General features: G+C 40.0%; 1 protein-coding gene across 1 annotated transcript in view; it reads left to right on the top strand.

Moving 5' to 3' along the window:
• The window catches only part of wwc1 (WW and C2 domain containing 1), a 71,973-nt gene extending 54,036 nt beyond the window's left edge, over window positions 1-17,937 (top strand). Inside the window, exons 12-22 of the mRNA XM_034223055.1 lie at window positions 1,653-1,770; window positions 2,357-2,527; window positions 3,240-3,432; window positions 4,119-4,259; window positions 5,217-5,266; window positions 6,462-6,636; window positions 7,054-7,218; window positions 7,327-7,419; window positions 9,120-9,350; window positions 10,510-10,628; window positions 13,011-17,937. Coding sequence (XP_034078946.1) covers window positions 1,653-1,770; window positions 2,357-2,527; window positions 3,240-3,432; window positions 4,119-4,259; window positions 5,217-5,266; window positions 6,462-6,636; window positions 7,054-7,218; window positions 7,327-7,419; window positions 9,120-9,350; window positions 10,510-10,628; window positions 13,011-13,077 — 1,523 coding nt within the window. The 3' untranslated portion in view covers window positions 13,078-17,937. The remainder of the gene's footprint in view (window positions 1-1,652; window positions 1,771-2,356; window positions 2,528-3,239; window positions 3,433-4,118; window positions 4,260-5,216; window positions 5,267-6,461; window positions 6,637-7,053; window positions 7,219-7,326; window positions 7,420-9,119; window positions 9,351-10,509; window positions 10,629-13,010) is intronic.
• The last annotated feature ends 102 nt before the right edge of the window (window positions 17,938-18,039 follow it).

Here is an 18,039-nt window from a genome sequence, read left to right as displayed (position 1 = left end):
GACTCAACATGTGCCAACACTCAGTCTTCACAGCCAGGCCAGGAGATTCAAGGATTCAAAGATTCCAAAGCTTTATTTACATATGACCAATAGCTGCAGATAATTTTGCCAACCTTAGGATGAGGATTTTTCAGTGTTGTGATAATATATAAATAAATAGGAAGACTGTAGAAACAGCACCTTACCATGGTAGAGAGGTTTGTGTGCCCTGATGAACCTGGGGGCTGTGTTGTCTGGAACCTTGTGTTCCTGGTAGGGTCTCCCATGGCAAATTGGTCTCAGGCAAGGGGCCAGACTAAGATTGGTTCAAAAGACCAGTGAGGGAACAATGGAGCGTGAGATGGGCCGGAGAATCGGAGCAGCGGGAGCTGTACTGCAGTCGCTTTACCGCACCGTTGTGACGAAAAGAGAGCTGAGCCAGAAGGCAAAGCTCTCTGTCTTCCGGGCCATTTTTGTTCCTACCCTCACCTATGGTCATGAAGGATGGGTCATGACCGAAAGAACGAGATCACGGATACAAGCGGCCGAGATGGGTTTTCTCCGCAGGGTGGCTGGTGTCTCCCTTAGGGATAAGGTGAGAAGTTCAGTCATCCGGGAGGGACTCGGAGTTGAACCGCTCCTCCTTCGCGTTGAAAGGAGCCGGTTGAGGTGGTTCGGGCACCTAGTTAGGATGCCACCTGGGCGCCTCCCTAGGGAGGTGTTCCAGGCACGTCCAGCTGGGAAGAGACCAAGGGGTAGACCTAGGACCAGGTGGAGGGATTATATCTCTTCGCTGGCCTGGGAGCGCCTTGGGATCCCCCAGTCAGAGCTGGTTGATGTCGCCAGGGAAAAGAAAGTTTGGGGCTCTCTGCTGGAACTGCTACCCCCGCGACCCGACCACGGATAAGCGGGAGAAGATGGATGGATGGATGGATGGAAGACTGTAAACATATGTAAACAGTAAAGCTGTGCACACATCAACAGTGTCCATCCTTATATAAACCATACATGTGTTAAGATCAGTAGCAATAAGTCAATTTTATTCAGGTAAACCATTATGTTAGCAGCCATTGTGACATCACAATTCCCTTCTACAAAGGCAGGCGGTTGTTCATTGTTTACACTGGAATCCCTAACAAAGCAAGGACAGCCTAATTACATATCAGAGCATAAAACAAACATATTGTAACTGTAGGGCGTACACAGGGTCCGTGGTTTAGCAAATACTTTGAGCTGAATTGCTGAGGTTTACTGTCTTTGGTTTCAAATCTCTTTCTCCATTTGTCAGTCCAGAGACATACATGCATATTTGTTTTAAGCAGATGAATATGACATTAGATGAAGTTATGTTTGATGAAACCTTGTGATACTCTTTTGTTGAAACAAATGTATGCTTCACTCCGCTGCAATGTGACATTCTTAAATTCCCCAAAAAGTACAATTACTATTTTAGGCCAAGTTAACATAATCTGTTTATGTACCATTCAGTTTATATCAGGTCAGAAAAAGTTCTTAAATAGTACTTACTTTATTTTTTGGTTCTGATGGAAGACCATGTTAGGTTGGATATCACCAGCCTTATTCCTAATAGACACATCAACTGGAAATCAATAAAAGAAAAACATTACATTTAGCCATATCCTCACCTTGTATCTTTCCTCTTGTGTCTTCAGACTCGGCCCCCGAGCTTCAAGGGACGGGGGCGGGGCCAAAGAAGATGGGCGTGACCTCAGCGGTGTCTGACGAGTCGGTGGCAGGAGACAGCGGCGTGTACGAGCCCTCGGAGCGCAGGTACGAAGAGCTGTTACTTACAGCTTATGTTGTGAGATAAACACCCTGGATGGTGTCCTTTCATCTGATGTTTTACATCTTTATATTTCAACATGAGTCTTTAAGCACAATCTGGGCATGTAGGGTAGCGCTGTGCGTTTTTTATATTTTTGAACAAATTCCTACATATTGATATTGCACTGAAGGACTGTAGGGTGCTTTTACATGATATTTACAAAATGAGATTGTTGATGAATAAACATCAATGTTGTGGATATAATGATTATGTGGGTAGAGGCACATTATAGAACAGTCTGGCGAGTTAAAGGCCTTTTTCTTTTTACTTAGCCTTCAAAAACCAGGAAAAGATGATCCAACACGATATCAACCTCATATCCTTATATGAATATAATAAAGAAACATTGCCCAGCTCTAATACAGCATATATTTCATTAAATATTTGTTAAATTTCAACTATTTGTTCACATTTTCAGTGTTAAGAATACTTCTGAATAGAGAACTTGTAACACCATACCTTTACCCTGACGTTAAATTCTCAGTTGCCATGATATTTCATCAACAGTGTGTGTGTGTGTGTTCCCTGCAGGCCGGGCCTCCCTGCTGACCTGCTCCTCGGCTCCTATGACGAGCGGCTGGCCCTCGGCTGCTCTCAGGTGCAGCTGGGCTTCCGCTACGAGTCCAGAGACCAACGCTTCACCATCTACGTCATGCAGCTCTCCAACTGCAGCGCCCTCTGTCTGCCCGCTGACCAGAAAATGTACGTCCTTTTACCGCTAGATTACATTACACTTCGTTTATCTGAGGCTTTTATCCAAAGCGACTTACAATAAGGACAATAAGGATGCAAGCTCAGAACAGAAGGAAAAATGCAGGTACATTCAGATAAGACAAACCATTGGGAATGTTGGTACAGAGCTTATTGATACAAGCTTTCTGTTTGTTCTTCTAACTGTTGGCTTGTGTTCCTTTATGTCTGTTCATTTAAACCTAAATGACTCACTAAGCAGCTCATTTGATACTTTCATCTTCCCTTTACATTTCATATTTGCACTTTTCTACATATACAAAAAATTGTTCTTGAATTTGTTTGTACATCATCCATCAAATGAGCTGCTTAGTGAGTCATTTAGGTTTAAATGTACAGACATAAAGGAACTAAAGCCACCAGTTAGAAGAACAAACAGAAAGCTTGTATCAATAAGCATTTTGTACATTCAGATAATGACACCGTTATGCATGAGTGGGTTAAACAGACACGGGTGGAGAGTTTAAAGTGTACTTAGTGTTTAGTTTCTAAACTGGGGGCGTGTCCTGTTCGTTGCCTGCAGCCCGGTGTGTTTGCCGGCTCCACTGACTCTAGATGTGTGTCTGTGGGCCGTCTGGTTATGTTTACACTGGAAAAGTGGTGCCTGTGCAACCAATTAACCTACGTCAACACATTAAAACATGTGAACACATTGTTTCTGCAGATATGTGCGTGCGGTGGTGCTGCCGTGCGCGGAGGCGTCCCGCTGCCTCTTCAGGACGCGCGGCTCTCTGCCACAGGACGTGGTGGAAGTCAACGAGGTGTTTGGCATGCAGATATCCCACAGTGCTTTGCGGCAGAAGACACTGAGGGTCGACATCTGCAACACCAGCAAGTCGGGCCATGAAGAGTGTCTGGTCAGTAGGAGGTTTTGAATCTGGAACGTAGAGTAGTCATTTGATTCAAGGTTTAATCATTAGCTGTTACAGCTTCAAACACAATTGTATATTATGAATCTATTTCCCATTCAAAAGGAACTTGAGAGACTATGGCTACTTAGTGTTACATGTTCACACGCTGTTGTTGTAAGGGAACTCAGTTTAATATCATTATAGCATCAGACGGGTAATTGCCTGTCAGCTGGTGACTTGTAAGTGTTCAGGAAAAACATTCAAAAAGGATGACATTTATAATGACACTGAATACAATAAAACAAGTAAAGAGAAAGTAGCACAACTGATTAACTGAATATTAAACGCTTAAAAAAATGTAACAAACGTAACTTTAAAAAGTTTACTTTAAAACAACAAAGGAATCAAAGAAAATGTTGGATAGGAAGACTTTCAAAGTACCTTACACAAAACTTATGTGGCATGTTGAAATTCCTATAAAGTCTGCATTGTGTGTGTTCCACTGTATTAAAATGCAACGATGGAAATACTCACAGGAGAATCAATCGCTGTGCCGACTCATTTCATTGTTTTATGGTAAACACAAAAGGAAGCAAACCAAAAGTGCAGAAATCTCTGAGCAGACACGCTGCGTTGTTCCAGATGTTTCTGAAACTTTAACACTCCTCCATCTTTCCTCCCCCCCCCTGCAGGCGGGAGCCCAGATCAGCCTCGCTGATGTCAGCTGTTCGGAGGAGAAATGCACCAAGTGGTACAACCTGCTGAGTCGCGCCTACATGCCTGAGATCAGCAGCAAGGACAAAGAGAGCCGAGCGGCCGGCAGCACTGACAGGGTGAGGAGGCCGGGGTTAAATAGTTTAGTCGGGTAGAAAATCTTAAGGTATTTAACACGCCCCCTAGTATATTCTTCTCTGAGTCTTAAATGGTCAGTATGTTAAAATGTTTGTAATGAAGCAATATATATAAGAGTAAACATAAAGACAAAATAATCCAAATTGGTAATAAGACAACAAATCAGGTTTCAGAATCAGAAGTCCTGTGAGGAGGCTTTACAGTGGAATCCAGGAGGCAAAGCTACCATTTAATGCGGTTCAGTAATTATTACAAAAATGGTTTAAAAAAGTATAAAGTGAATTTGCTGCTGTCTAGATTAGTGCAGCCAGTGTTTCCTATTTATCAAACCAGAGTAACATAAAAAAAATTGTTTTATAACTCTCAATAACTTTTCTGTGGGTGCAAATATTTTCTCTAATGTGTAGTTAATATCTAATTGAATGATGAGCTTTTCCTCTGTGCTGTTGCAGCTCTGTTAATGGTTTTGGAAAAATTGTTTGCATTAAATAGAAAGTGTCGTTAAACGGCGCCATAGAATACTGTCTGAAATGGTCGGTGTGACTACATTTTTGGGATGTGTGAAGACATTCCCCAGATTTAACAGTGTCAGTTTTAAAAAGAAAGTAAACATAAAACAAGGGAATCCAAATGGGCACCAAAACAAACATTTACTTATTTGACATTAAGTGGAATATTGTCGCAGATTGGGGAAACTAACATTGTTACAGCAAAAGGGACAGTTCAGAAAAAGACAAATAAAACGGGTGCACCAACCAAATAAAATGTAAATCTAGAAAGAACATCCAAGGTTTAAAAGTAAGTAGTATCATTATAAGAGTTAATGAACAGCTTATAATACAGTCACATAACAACACTTTAAATGTGGTAATGTACAGTTGTTTGGTCCTAATGTGTGTGTGTCTGTGTGTGTGTTTGTTTGTGTGTTTGTGTTTCAGCCTCGTGTTTCCAACAGTGACAGAGTGAGAGCTCCTGAGGACGATGAATGGTGAGTGTTTCTCCTTCCGTCATCAGTTTTCCTATTTATTCCCTCTTTCACTCCTACTTCTGAGCTTCAATCGACCTTTTCCTTATTTTCTTTCCCCTTTTTTATCTTTGCAAGCTTTTAGCAACATTTATCAAATTTTAAGCATCAATTTCTGGATCTTAATTATACAATCTCTGTTAGCGCACCATTTAACTGCATCATAAATGTAGCTAGACATAGCTTCCTTCATACATCAGACAGTTTGGAACTGGACTCTAGTGATGCTGGTTTATTACTGAGCGTTAACTGATGTCATCGATCAACATCATTTTCATTTCTTACAGTGTATGCAAATATTTGTAGTGTTTGCAAACCTTATGTTCTTACACTTACGTCGAAAATAGATCAGCTACGTATTTTTAGCAGAGCCCAGCGCCGAGACGCTTCTGGGACGCTTCTGAGCCGTAACGCGGCGCGTCTGGTGGAATAGCACCCATTGACTAGAGTGGCCGCGATCGCGGTGAACGCTGCGCAGGCGGACCCGGTGGAATCAAGGGGTTAGAGATGATCTGTACCACTTTACAGGCAGCCGACAGTTCACAATTGTTTTCATTGCACACACACACGCACGCACGCACACACACACACACACACACACACACACACACACACACACACACACACACACTCACACACACGCATGCACACCACACACACACTCCACGCACACACACACACACACACACACACACACACACACACACACTCTCACACACATACACCTGTCTTCTTTCCCAGGAAGGAAGGAATTAGACCACCTAGTAATCTTCCTTTCACATGCAAATGTTCTCTTCCTCTTCATTCACTGTATATAGTTATCAAAGTATACACTGTAGAATATAATGCATATAATATGTTTAAGTTTTCTTAGTTCACTTTTATATAATTCACCTGTGTACAACCTATTTTACCTCTGTTTTCTATATGTTAAGTGCTCATGGGTACACAAATATAACTACAAATATCTAATAAAGGATGGTAAATAAAAACTGTAAAACATCCTGCAACAGTGTTAGGGCTGAGTACAGTTAGGAATGTTTTGTATCTTGCACGGATATGATGGAAAACAACAAGGAGTTTTGAAGTGATACCAGAGCACTACTAATCTGAGCAGTATTTATCCCTACCAACGAGAGTATGTGTTTGTTGTTGTCAGGCATGGTGACCCCCTGGACATCTTTGACGATGAAGAAAGAAATGGCGTGGAGGGGGTGGAGCCTGAAGAGGAAGAGTTTTATACTGAGAGCAGCCAATGGGAAGCAGAGGAAGAGGAAGTGGCGGTGAAGGAGATCAAACCTCCTCCTTATCGTGCACCAGTCATCACCGAAAAGGTAACTTAGAAAAGGTTCATGTTTACATTATTTTACCCTCCAGGGGAAAATGTTGTAACACACAGTACAATACACACACAGGAATAGTACTAGACTTATACACATTATATCTGAACACATACTGTTCTAACAACCATACAGAGAAAATGCATCAAAAAAGAGGCTAAGAGGAAAAATAAATGTCTCCCAAGAAATACAATGATATGCTCTTCTCATTGTCATGTTGTACTTCCTTTTTCTTCTGACGTCCTTTTAAATTAGGCCCTTCCTGTTTGTGTCCTGGGTGGAGCTGTTTAAAACATGTCAAAAAATACTTTTAGTTTCGGGTGCAATAAATTGTCTAGTATAATAAGCACTTTATTTCTTTGTTCAGTATTGGACAGTTTATATTGATATACTCTTGTATTCTTTTTCTAGGTGAACAAAGAGACGAGCATGGACAACTTGTCCCACCACAGCTCGGTGGTCCGACCTAAGGAGCGCCGGCCAGACGTCCACCAGCAGAACCCCTTCATGAGGGGCAACACCATCATCCGCTCCAAGACCTTCTCCCCCGGACCCCAGAGCCAGTACATCTGCAGGGTAACTGAGGACCTGCAGTACAATAAAACAACAGGACATCAGGCCGAGAGAAAAAACACCCTTTTAACTCCCTGTCGTGAATGAACATCTCCCTCTGCTGTTTTCTAGATAAATCGCAGTGACAGCGACAGCTCCACCCTCTCCAAGAAGTCTCCGTTTGTCAGGAACGCCTCGGAGAGAAGAAGCATGCGCATGAAGAAGGTATAAATACATATGATAAATAATACTTGAATGTCAGATATCACAGCAGCTCCATTTGCAACATCAACAAGGGAAAATACAAAGACACAAGATAAGAAAACAGACATTTTACTTTACATCACAATCACTGAAGACAACATGTCCAAGACCCTCTGACGTACATTTGACCTGGGATTTAACTCTGTATTTAATTTCAGGATTAACTGGGGCACAAAAGAGTGCTTCTGTCTAATTGTATTTCATCGTTGGACCCTGTATCTCCCAACAATTAATATTCACTGTTCAGAACATGGTTGGGTTCAGAGATGATGTTGTTATGGTAGGCTGACCCATAGAGTCTGTCACAAATCTTTGAGCCGATTTTAAACCAGTGCAGCAGTTTTGACTGTTAGCCGGTGGAGAAATGTTTTACAATGTCGTATTGCAGAACTGTCAATATTGCAGATGTAAAAAAAGAATGTGTCTACTCGCCTCGAAAGACCTTAGGCGGTCATCCTCACTCCTGTCTCCTCGTCGCTCGATCTCAAAAGCAAAAACGTTTTAGCGCAGTTCATGTGTCAGACTCCCCATAGTGTTAGTGTTCTGTGATGGTAACCGTGTCATGAGGTAATGACAGTGTTATTGATTGTTGCCATGACATGACAGACTTCCCCCCCCCCCCCAGAGGTTCAGAGGAGTTAACATTGAAGTCCAGTCACTTATACCTCAGTACGCCTCACTGCAGCCTCACAGATCTAACCACCTGCAAGTTTACCGAGCATGAACTCCTTCCTCCAGAGAGGGAGACAGGGGGAGCCTATTTGTATTTTCAGAGCCCTAGAGCCGCCTGACAACTCTCCGTCAAGTGACTCTTAATATTTAATAACCGTCTGAATGTTTAATGCAGCTCTGACATTTTCCAGCTCATATTAATTTAGCAGCAGCGGAACATCTCCGTGGTGGAAATCCACATCACACATCGCATGCTGGTGACAGTGTTTGCAAATCAATTAAAACTGTTACTGTACACCCAGGTGACGGTTAGGACTTTTGCAGGCATACATATAACATAAATTAATAAATACATCTCTGTCCTCATCAAGACAGTGATGAGTAAGAAAGTAATGATATTAGAAAAGAAAAAAGTGTTTTGTGTTCAATGAAATTCAAATAGCTTTATTGGCATGACCATAATGACAGATACAGTTTTGCCACAGTGAGCTTTGCACAATTATGAAATCTTTTCATAAAAATGTTGAACCAAAGCAAGAATAACACATTTTCTTTACAGGGAAAACAATATACTTTTTGAACAGGAACTAGAAAATGTATTTTAAAAAAACTTTAAAAACTATAGAAAAAAGTTAAGATGAGTTATCGATTATTGTGCAGGATAATTCTGATAATAAATTCATATAATACATTTATATTCTTTCACAGACTGAGTCAGGGATTACAAAAATGGTAACTTGTTTGTGGCGTCAGTATTTGCAAATAAATTCAAATTGTCACTGCTTTTTTCTTTTCTTTTCTTTTTTCTTTGCAGTGCGTGATGAGTTATAAATACATTATATTAAAAAAGGAGTGTTATTTTTGCATTAATGGCCTTCACTAACACCCATAGGGAGGGCCATGTACCCAATACCTGAACTAATTGTTTCTAGCAGCCGTAGTGTTTGTGTCTTGAGCCTCTGCATCTCTTACCTGTGCTCCCCCCTCAGCCCCCGGTGCCGGTGAAGGGTCTGGACGGCCTGCTGAGGACGTCCCTGGACCTGGAGCTGGACCTGCAGGTGTCGCGGACACGGCAGACGCGGCTGGCTCAGGAGCTGCGGGTGCTGCGGGAGCTGAAGACGCAGCTGGAGACGGCCAGGCAGCGCGGCCAGAGGGAGCTGCCCGCCTGGGTGCAGGAGGACGAGCGCTTCCGCATCCTCCTGAGGCAGGCCGAGAAGCAGGTGAGGGGACGGGGGTGATTCATGTCTGTCTGCCCGTGTGCTATGGGCAGAGGTGGGAAGTAGTGGAGTACAAATACTTCGTTACTGTACTTAAGTACATTTTTCTGGTATCGGTACTTTACTCCACTACTTATTTTTCTGACGACTTTTTACTTTCTACTTCTTCAATTTTTAACACAAATACCTGTACTTTATACTTCTTACATTTTCCAAACAGGCTGGTTCCTTTAGTTTTAACCTGTGTTTGGTGGCATGATCATTATTATTTACAGTCATTGTGTGCCTAGTGATTTGAACACGATCTGTGTATCCATCATTTCCTGGTCTTCTCTAAAGAAGAGTGACCAATGAGAACTCGGCTCGATTATTGTTCTATTAATATAAAGTGAGGTCAAGTTACCAGTTACTCTATAAACAGTTGGTACTGTAGTTATGGGTACTTTTTACTTGAGTACATTTCGAAGCCCATACTTCTTTACTTTTACTTGAGTAAAGAAGTTTAGTCAGTACTTCTACTTTTACCATAGTATTATTAAACACCAGTATCTGTACTTCTACTTGAGTAAAGGATGTGTTTACTTTTGCCATCTCTGGCTATGGGCCAGATATGTGCTGTTACGTTAACAACATATCGTGAAATATACAGACATAAACTGGGTTCGTTTGTAACCGCCTACAATTCAAAACATCACATAAAAAATATTTAGGTTACCTATTTATTAAATATTCAAATGAAACTACATAATTAATTGATGGTACGACAAGTAGACACAAACTTGTTGTTTTTTATCTTGTGTGTGTATCATGTGCTGTGTCTTGTGTTAGTATTATATGGACACGGCCTCAAAACATTTTACGTTTTTAACTCAACACACAATATATGGACATGACCTGATATATTTTGAGTTTATCGATATATCATATTACAAACTGACATTTCTAACTATTCACTATTTGATCATTATATCAGTTGCATACAATGTTCTTAAAATTCAAAACATTTAAATATCCTGGGAAAATATATCATTAAAAAAAAGTGGACATTTTTGCTGATGCTCTAGTTTTCTTATCACACGCTTTAGTCCTCTATTAGACACTTTTCTCTGTAAATAACGAAGAGCAGATTTCACTATGGTCCTGTGCTCTTGCTCCTGTTCAGACTTGTGAGGAGCAGCTACACGAGAAGCGGGTGGAGAAGATGATGAGAGCGGCAGCCAAGGACGTCCACAAGATCAGAGGCCAGAGCCGGAAGGAGGTCCCCGAGGTGCAGACCTTCAGGTGGGACACGCAACCAGACAGATTCCTGAAATACGAGACTCTCCATAAGAGCACAGACAAAATACCAGAGACACATATGTGACCTGCTCTATTGAAATCAGTCGTATTGACCCGAAGACACATTTTGAGTTGTATACACTGTTGGAAAGAGGAGATTCCGAGCTTTCTAATGATATCAGGATTGATCCAAATATTAAGCAAAATATGTCACATTATATAATGACTATCACCGAGTCATCATTTTGAGGAAAAGTCCTTCAAAGTCTCCTCTTCTCTGGAATCCATCGATCTGATTGATTAGCGGAGCAAATGATCAAAATACTATGGAGGGAAGATATTTTCGTTTGGCTTACTGGTCGGGGGGAAGCTCACGAGTGTTACGTGTGTGTGTGTGTTTGTGTAATTTTGCGTTTGTGTGTATTGTGTTTGTTTCCCGGGGAAAACCCTCACGAGAAACACCGGCTGTTGTTATGCCTGCTGTGACGTTAAGTTACTCCGTTCTCCGCTTGTAATTATGCCGTCACAAGCTTCAAAGCTGTATTTATCATCTGAATTTGCCGAAACAAGTTTAATATTCTGAAAGCCAAGACTTTGTTTAATTGAAACCAGATGAAAACAAACTGTAACGGACCCTGCCGTGTTATCTATGATTACTCTACTCTTACATTCATAATGTCAGCGGAGGGAGAGGGGGCGGCGCTGCGGAAGAGCAGATTGCGAGTGAGAGGTGCCTGTCATCTTCCCTTTACAAGCTTCAAAAATGTATTTATCGTGTGATTTTGGAAATAAAAGTTTCATATTCTGAAAGCCAAGACTTTGTTTGTTTAAAATCAAACAAAACACCCGAACCCCTCGTTTTTTACGCAAATCCACGTTTATTTTGAAATGAGCCGTTGCGACTTCCGACCATACTTGCCAACCTTGAGACCTCAGAAATCGGGAGCATTTCAAAACCACCGCGGGGGGGGGGGGTGTTAGTGGATCATCGCCGGAGCTGTATTAGATTAACATTAACATGCTTATTGTAGTGGTAAGTGCACTGCCTTGCGGCCTGTAGCACCATCCTTGATGGAGCATAGGGCTGGACCTGTATTTACAGGAAAGGAGTGAGCAGAGGGTCGAGTTGTCGATTCTTGTTCTGTTTTCTGTGACTATCTTCCTCACCCTCTCAGACTTTCAGCTGCGCGCGATACTAAAGAGACGCGTTACCATGGAAACCAAACAATGGTGTAGCTGTATTAAAGTCCGAGTGGAAACAGTCCTGAATAAATCTGATTTTGTCAGAAATCGGGAGAAATGCGGGAGAAATATGACCCCGGGAGGAAACCGGGAGAGGGCAATAAAATCGGGAGTCTCCCGCGAAAATCGGGAGGCTTGACAAGTATGCTTCCGACTGATTTCGATAGAGCGGGTCACATATGTGGTCAGATCTCCTCAGCAGACAGAATGTGTTCAAAACGGCTCAATATAAAATAGGCCCCTTAAGAAAGCACTTTACAGCTGCAGTGAAGCTACTTACTCCCCTTCTTAATGCATTTTAGAAGCTATAGTATGTCAGACAGGAGGAGCCAGAGGAAGGAGTTTGATGTGAGAATATGTTCTGCACAGAGATGTTCATAGGCTGGGACAAATACGTTTATTGTGTCTCCTGATACACAACCAGGTTACTTCTGATTTTTGGCGGTTCAACCTTTTTTGTGGTGGTGGCTGTTTTAATATGTGACTGCCGACTAACATGTTGTGAAAAAGCAAAGTGTGCTTCGTTATGCTTAACGTTATTCTTATTTGAAAAGTATTTACTGATTTTAGCAATATTATTTCTGCATTTAAGAGGCCTTTTTGTATTCCCTATTCACCCTGTATCATGATATAATGTAGAAGATTATTATAACAGCATTGCATTCTAACTTTATCTAATTTATATCGAAGATCTCTTTGTATAATTTAGTGAGGAATCCTATCAAACACATTTTTATTTCACATATTAATTAGATTGTGATTGTGTTCCCCAAGCTACTTGAGAAAAATGACCTTTATAGAAACAAGATCATAAACTATCTAGGAGCTTAGAATAACTAGATTTCATTTCTTTATTCAGCTTTAAAATGAGGATTTGTTTTAGAACCATACAAATATAAAACACATATCTTTCAATCCTCAATTATGAAACAAGACAGTCAGACAGGAAATGATGTCATATATTCAGAGTAGACAGAAACAGTATAATTACAACATAGTGAATAAACTGACAACAGCAGCTGAAAAAAGAACGAATTACAGTATTTGAATGAAACTGCTTTACAGTTAGAGCCACTTTCAAACTAAATCTCCATGTTAGCTGTGTCCTTGTGTTGACCTCTAACTGTCTCCTGTGTGTTTCAGAGAGAAGATGGCGTTCTTCACTCGAGCGAAGAGCAACATCCCCGATCTGCCGGCTGACGACGTGTAGAGAAGCATTTCAAAGTATTTCCTCCTCGAGTCTTAACCTGCTGTTCCCATTCAAATGAAGCAAATGTTTGGCGGTGTTATGAAGAATTTAAACAAACAATATTAATAATGTGTTTAGTAGAGAAAACACTCAAAACCGTGAAGAAACACATTTTTAAAGAGCTCAGCATTTTTAATGTGGATAGTCTATGTTTGTAAATTAGTGATAGCACACAAGCTTTTCTTTTTTTTTAATTATTATGTCACTCTCTTCCACTTTGTTTTGTGTTTCTGTTACTAACAGGCTGTTTATAGGTGTGTAACATCATTCCAGCACAACGTCACAAAGCTGCATACTGTATGTGCATACAGAGTTTTGTACTGAAATGACACATTTAGACACGAACATATATAAATGCATATTGACAGCACAAAACAATGGTACTAAAGCTGATGATAAATAGCAGAAATGGATATCTTAATGTAAGAGATATTTAACATTGATTTTCAAGCAATGTGTTTTTGTTTTTTTAAACTATAGACAGCACAGATGTTTGTATATAATCCTCATCAGCATGCATCATTTACAACACACACAACAACACAAGAGGAAAACTGGAGCGAGTCTTTGATTTACAAACGTTACCAAATGAACTGGATTTGATCATTTAGGAGGCGACATTCTTCTCATTTTAGGTCGAAAGTTAAACGATTGTCTCTCACCAGTTACGCTCAGCAAAGTGTACAAACAGCACTAACTCTCACTAGCACTCAGGTAGTTGATCGGATAGTCCGCACTTTAAGAAACTTGAGATAAAAGTTAAAAAGAAAGGAAAAAAAAAGTGGGTTTTTGGAAAAATCTATAAAATCCAAAAACCTTTGCCTCGAATGCGCTGGAATGATTGTTAAATGTTGAAGCACACAAAGATTGTCAGACAGGAAGATCAGATGTATTTTTGAAGACTGTGAACTATAAGAGTTTTAACTTCAGACTTCCCTTCCCTCGAACTGGATGTTTTGGATACGCTCTGTATCTAAAGTCGCTCTCATGCCTCTTACAACTGGATGTTCTGCAGCTGATATGTAAAATGTAAGCATGGTGCCCCAGCAAAACTGAACACATCAATTCCATCCTTGTATCTTTAAACTAGCTATGGTTTAAAAGACTATGTATTGTTATGCTGCCCCCAAGAGGCCAACAAAAATGCAGGTTTTTAATTCCTACTTCCTGTTTCCTGCTCTTCAACTGACCCAAAATAATTGTCAGAAGATAAAGCAACATGTTTAATTGCAGGAGGTTTGCTTAAATCAAACCACCCTTTTGAGGAATGTCGAAATACAGGTTTTAAGGTTTTCTTAAGTTTTTCGATTTAAGTTAAATTCAACACAAAAACCAAATAGTCTTATTTATCAATAAACAGGTTCATGTGCAAGTAACCTTTGTTAGCACTGCTAGTATTGCTGCTTTCCTGTGGGTGCAACATGTAAAAAGAATATTCTGAAACAATTGGATTTAGAGTTAAATAGATAATGGGTTAAAGTGTCACTTCAGGTATTAAAACTGTCTAAAATATATCAAATGTCCTAATTATAGAAGATAATGACATGCTAATTTGGACAAGGGTCTAATTAGTAGTTCCAACTTCATCTGTTCATCATTCATCTGTTATATTTTGGCACTTGCGTAGTAACATGTGTTGGCTATCAGAGGAGGCGGATATTTCCCTCGATGCTTTGAGTGCAGAACGTCTTTTATCGGTACGTGCAGAGCGGCTCTTAATCCTCACCTCTGGCATGAAGTCAGTTCACTGTTTGTGCTCTGGCGATGTGATTTATATTCAGCTCAGTGAGGACTTACGATGTCTAACTCTGTTTCCAAGGCAACCGGATTATAAATCAGCAGCGGACCTCGACTATTGGTTGGTGGCTCTTTGTGGAAGTACCTGAACGATGAGCAGCTGTTGGCGCTTTATTCAACATTTCAACGGTGCTAAAACAAAACTCCTACGGCGATAAATCACTTTTTTTGTTGACATATTTTAATATTTGAAATCTTTGCTCATATAGAAGACATGACTCTGATGTATTTTAAGCAGATTTGATATTTATAATGAAGAAACCCCACTCCAAAATTAGTAGAATGCACCCACTGGCACTAAATCATTTCACATTTTCAATATGATGGATTGAAAAACTAAGTCAGTTCCGTTTTAATTTTGTAGCACTAAATCATATTGGCACTCAAACTACAAAACAGTTGATGGAGGACCAAAAAAAATGACAAAATATCAAAGAAGGTCGGACACCATTGTAGAGCAGCAAATCGGATCAGGAAAAATAAAGAGTGACAAAAACAAGGATTTGTACTTGTATAAAAGTGGCAAAATCATGTGTTTTTCACGCACTCTTGGGGTTATATCATTGACAGGACTTCAGTCTTAAAGTGGATCTGAAGTTTCTTAACCTGTGACTTTTGGAACAAATGACTCGCAGACTTTCAGCGCCGTTATGCTCAGTGTTCCTCTCCTGCTGGGTCACCATGCTCTTCATGTGTTGGTACTTTGTATAAGTATCCACCACATGGTGCAATCCTTCATGTTATCATGTCTCAATTCTCAGTGTAAACAGGAATGTCGCTGATGAAAACCTCTGCCGCTGTCATTCCAGATGTTTCTCTGTTTCACTGTTTGTAGGTAAACAGCAGCTCATAACATGCTTGAAAAATAGATCAGATCCAGCAAAGACCTTAAACCTTTGTCTCTTGGTTTATGTGTATGTTTAACACCAACGGAGGGAGTTGATTTTTCTTGTTGGCTCTTTCCACTTTCTGTCCGTTTCCCCCTCATCCCCACCATCCCCCTCATCCCCCTCATCCCCCTCCAATCCTTAAGTTTATCTCCCAAAAGTCCCAACAATTTAAATCAGCCTCGTTTCTGATAATTACATATAGTTTTTAATCCACAAGAAAAAGAACAGGCACAACACATATCCAGTTACTAGTAGGAATATTCACCACACATTCTGGTAAAAGTAGGAATATTTTTTGCACAAGTGTTAATAAGAACAATACATATCACACAAATAGATAACCACAGTTCTTCTCACCCCGTCTAGGAAAACACACATAAAAAACTTGATAGGAAGTGAATGAAATGCTGTGAGGACGTTCACGCTGAGGCTGCGTTCACACTGCAGAGAGGAAGCGTTTTATTCTGGCTGCCTTCAGTCTGAACCGTCCTGTTTCTGAACTAAACATTGAACAACATATTTATACCAAAGATTTAACCCCTGATGCACAAACACATACATAAAGGACTCTGATGTTCTTGTGGCTCAGTGATCCAAATAGTACTTTATCTTTAGATGTGAAAAGTGTATCATCTGCACATATTGGGATCCAACACAATAATAATAATACATTTGATTTATATAGCGCTTTTCCTGGTGCCATAAAGTCTATATTTTCATTTACGATGTATAAATAATACTTTTTATAGAGAATTCAAATATACATTTTAAGCAACAAGGTCATACTTCCCCCACTTTGTAAATAAAAAAGGGTCAAAGAATTGTAAACAAATCTTATAATCCATAACAAAAACCTCCATATTCACCATATATAATTGAATATATACATTTTCCAACAGTGGCATGAAACTTTGGAAACACTAAAAATAATACACTTTTTTGGATTGAAGCTTCTGAACCACAGTTTGAGTTTCTTCTTCTGAGAAACATTTTTAGATAATTATGCATCCTGAATGTGTGAAGCAAAATCCTTTTCTTTCAGCTGTTGACATGATAGCATCTTGACTCATCCCACATGTATTTCTCCCCTCAATTTAACGACATCTAATACACTATAATGCACCACTTTCTCTTTGCTGAATCGCTCTACTGTCACGGCTTAGGGGAGCAACAAACAAGTAGTTTGAATGCCGATCAGACTGTTCAGACTGAAATCATAAAAAGATATGTATTAAATCGAGGAGTAACGATGAAAAACCTCACAATTGTCATGTTTACTTTTTGTGGGAAAGAGTCACATGACAGGTCTGGTTTCCTCGCGCAGTGTGAACGCAGCTCTGAACTCTGACGGTCTGAGGGTTTTACTGTAACGGGATCACTGTGAAATTAATGAAAACCTTTGGAGTTATGTGAGAGTGTGTGCCTTTCGGAGAGCAACCATTGTTTGTTTGTTTGTCTTATATGTCCAAACCTGGCTGCCATGGTGTGATCTGAAGCTGTCAATGTAGAGAAGGGTTTGCATTAATGTTCCTAATGTCAACAGTTGTTTTGTTTTCATCCACTGTAGAGCAGGTAGTTTGAAAGAATAGGACTCTGAGGAACAGTACTGTCTGTCTGTAAGAACTTTGTCATGATCGATTGAATGTTGTTTAACCGCTAAATCAAAAACATTTATATATAACAACATCTGGATGAAGGAATGTAGGTTCTTGGCTACGAGAAATCACAATCATTCAGAGAAAAAAACATGCTGGTAGTCACACGTAATTATTATTTTTCATCATGTAGATTGTGATATAATTCGTTTGTTTTTTGAAGTTCAAGTGCATTTGTTTTCCTTTTATTTGATTATTGTTTTTTCCCCTAATGAATCTGTTTGTATTACGACTGGTGATGAATCTGGTAATGTGTATGGAGGCGGCTATGAGAAACACACAGCATGTATTTATTGCACTTCGTGATTTGGGTGTGCTTTTCCTGTTTTTCTTTTTATCGCGAGAGTCCCGAAAAGCTGTGAATTGTATTCTCAGACACTGTACTATCGACCAGAGTTGTAAATATTTCACCAGCACAAAAAATACCAAACAATATGTTTTGTAGTTTCACAACAAATAAAAAAGTTCTTCTCTTCTAATTTATCGTGTTTTGTAGTACTTTAATGAATGTGTTTCTCAAAACATTTTAAAGTTTTATCAACAAAATATACTTGAAGTATGGAAAGTAAATGTAGTCATGG

Source organism: Gymnodraco acuticeps, unplaced genomic scaffold, assembly GCF_902827175.1.
Source record: "Gymnodraco acuticeps unplaced genomic scaffold, fGymAcu1.1, whole genome shotgun sequence".
Lineage (NCBI taxonomy): Eukaryota > Metazoa > Chordata > Actinopteri > Perciformes > Bathydraconidae > Gymnodraco > Gymnodraco acuticeps.
The sequence above is the reverse complement of the archived record's forward strand: the minus strand, read 5'-3'. Positions and strand labels throughout refer to the sequence as shown.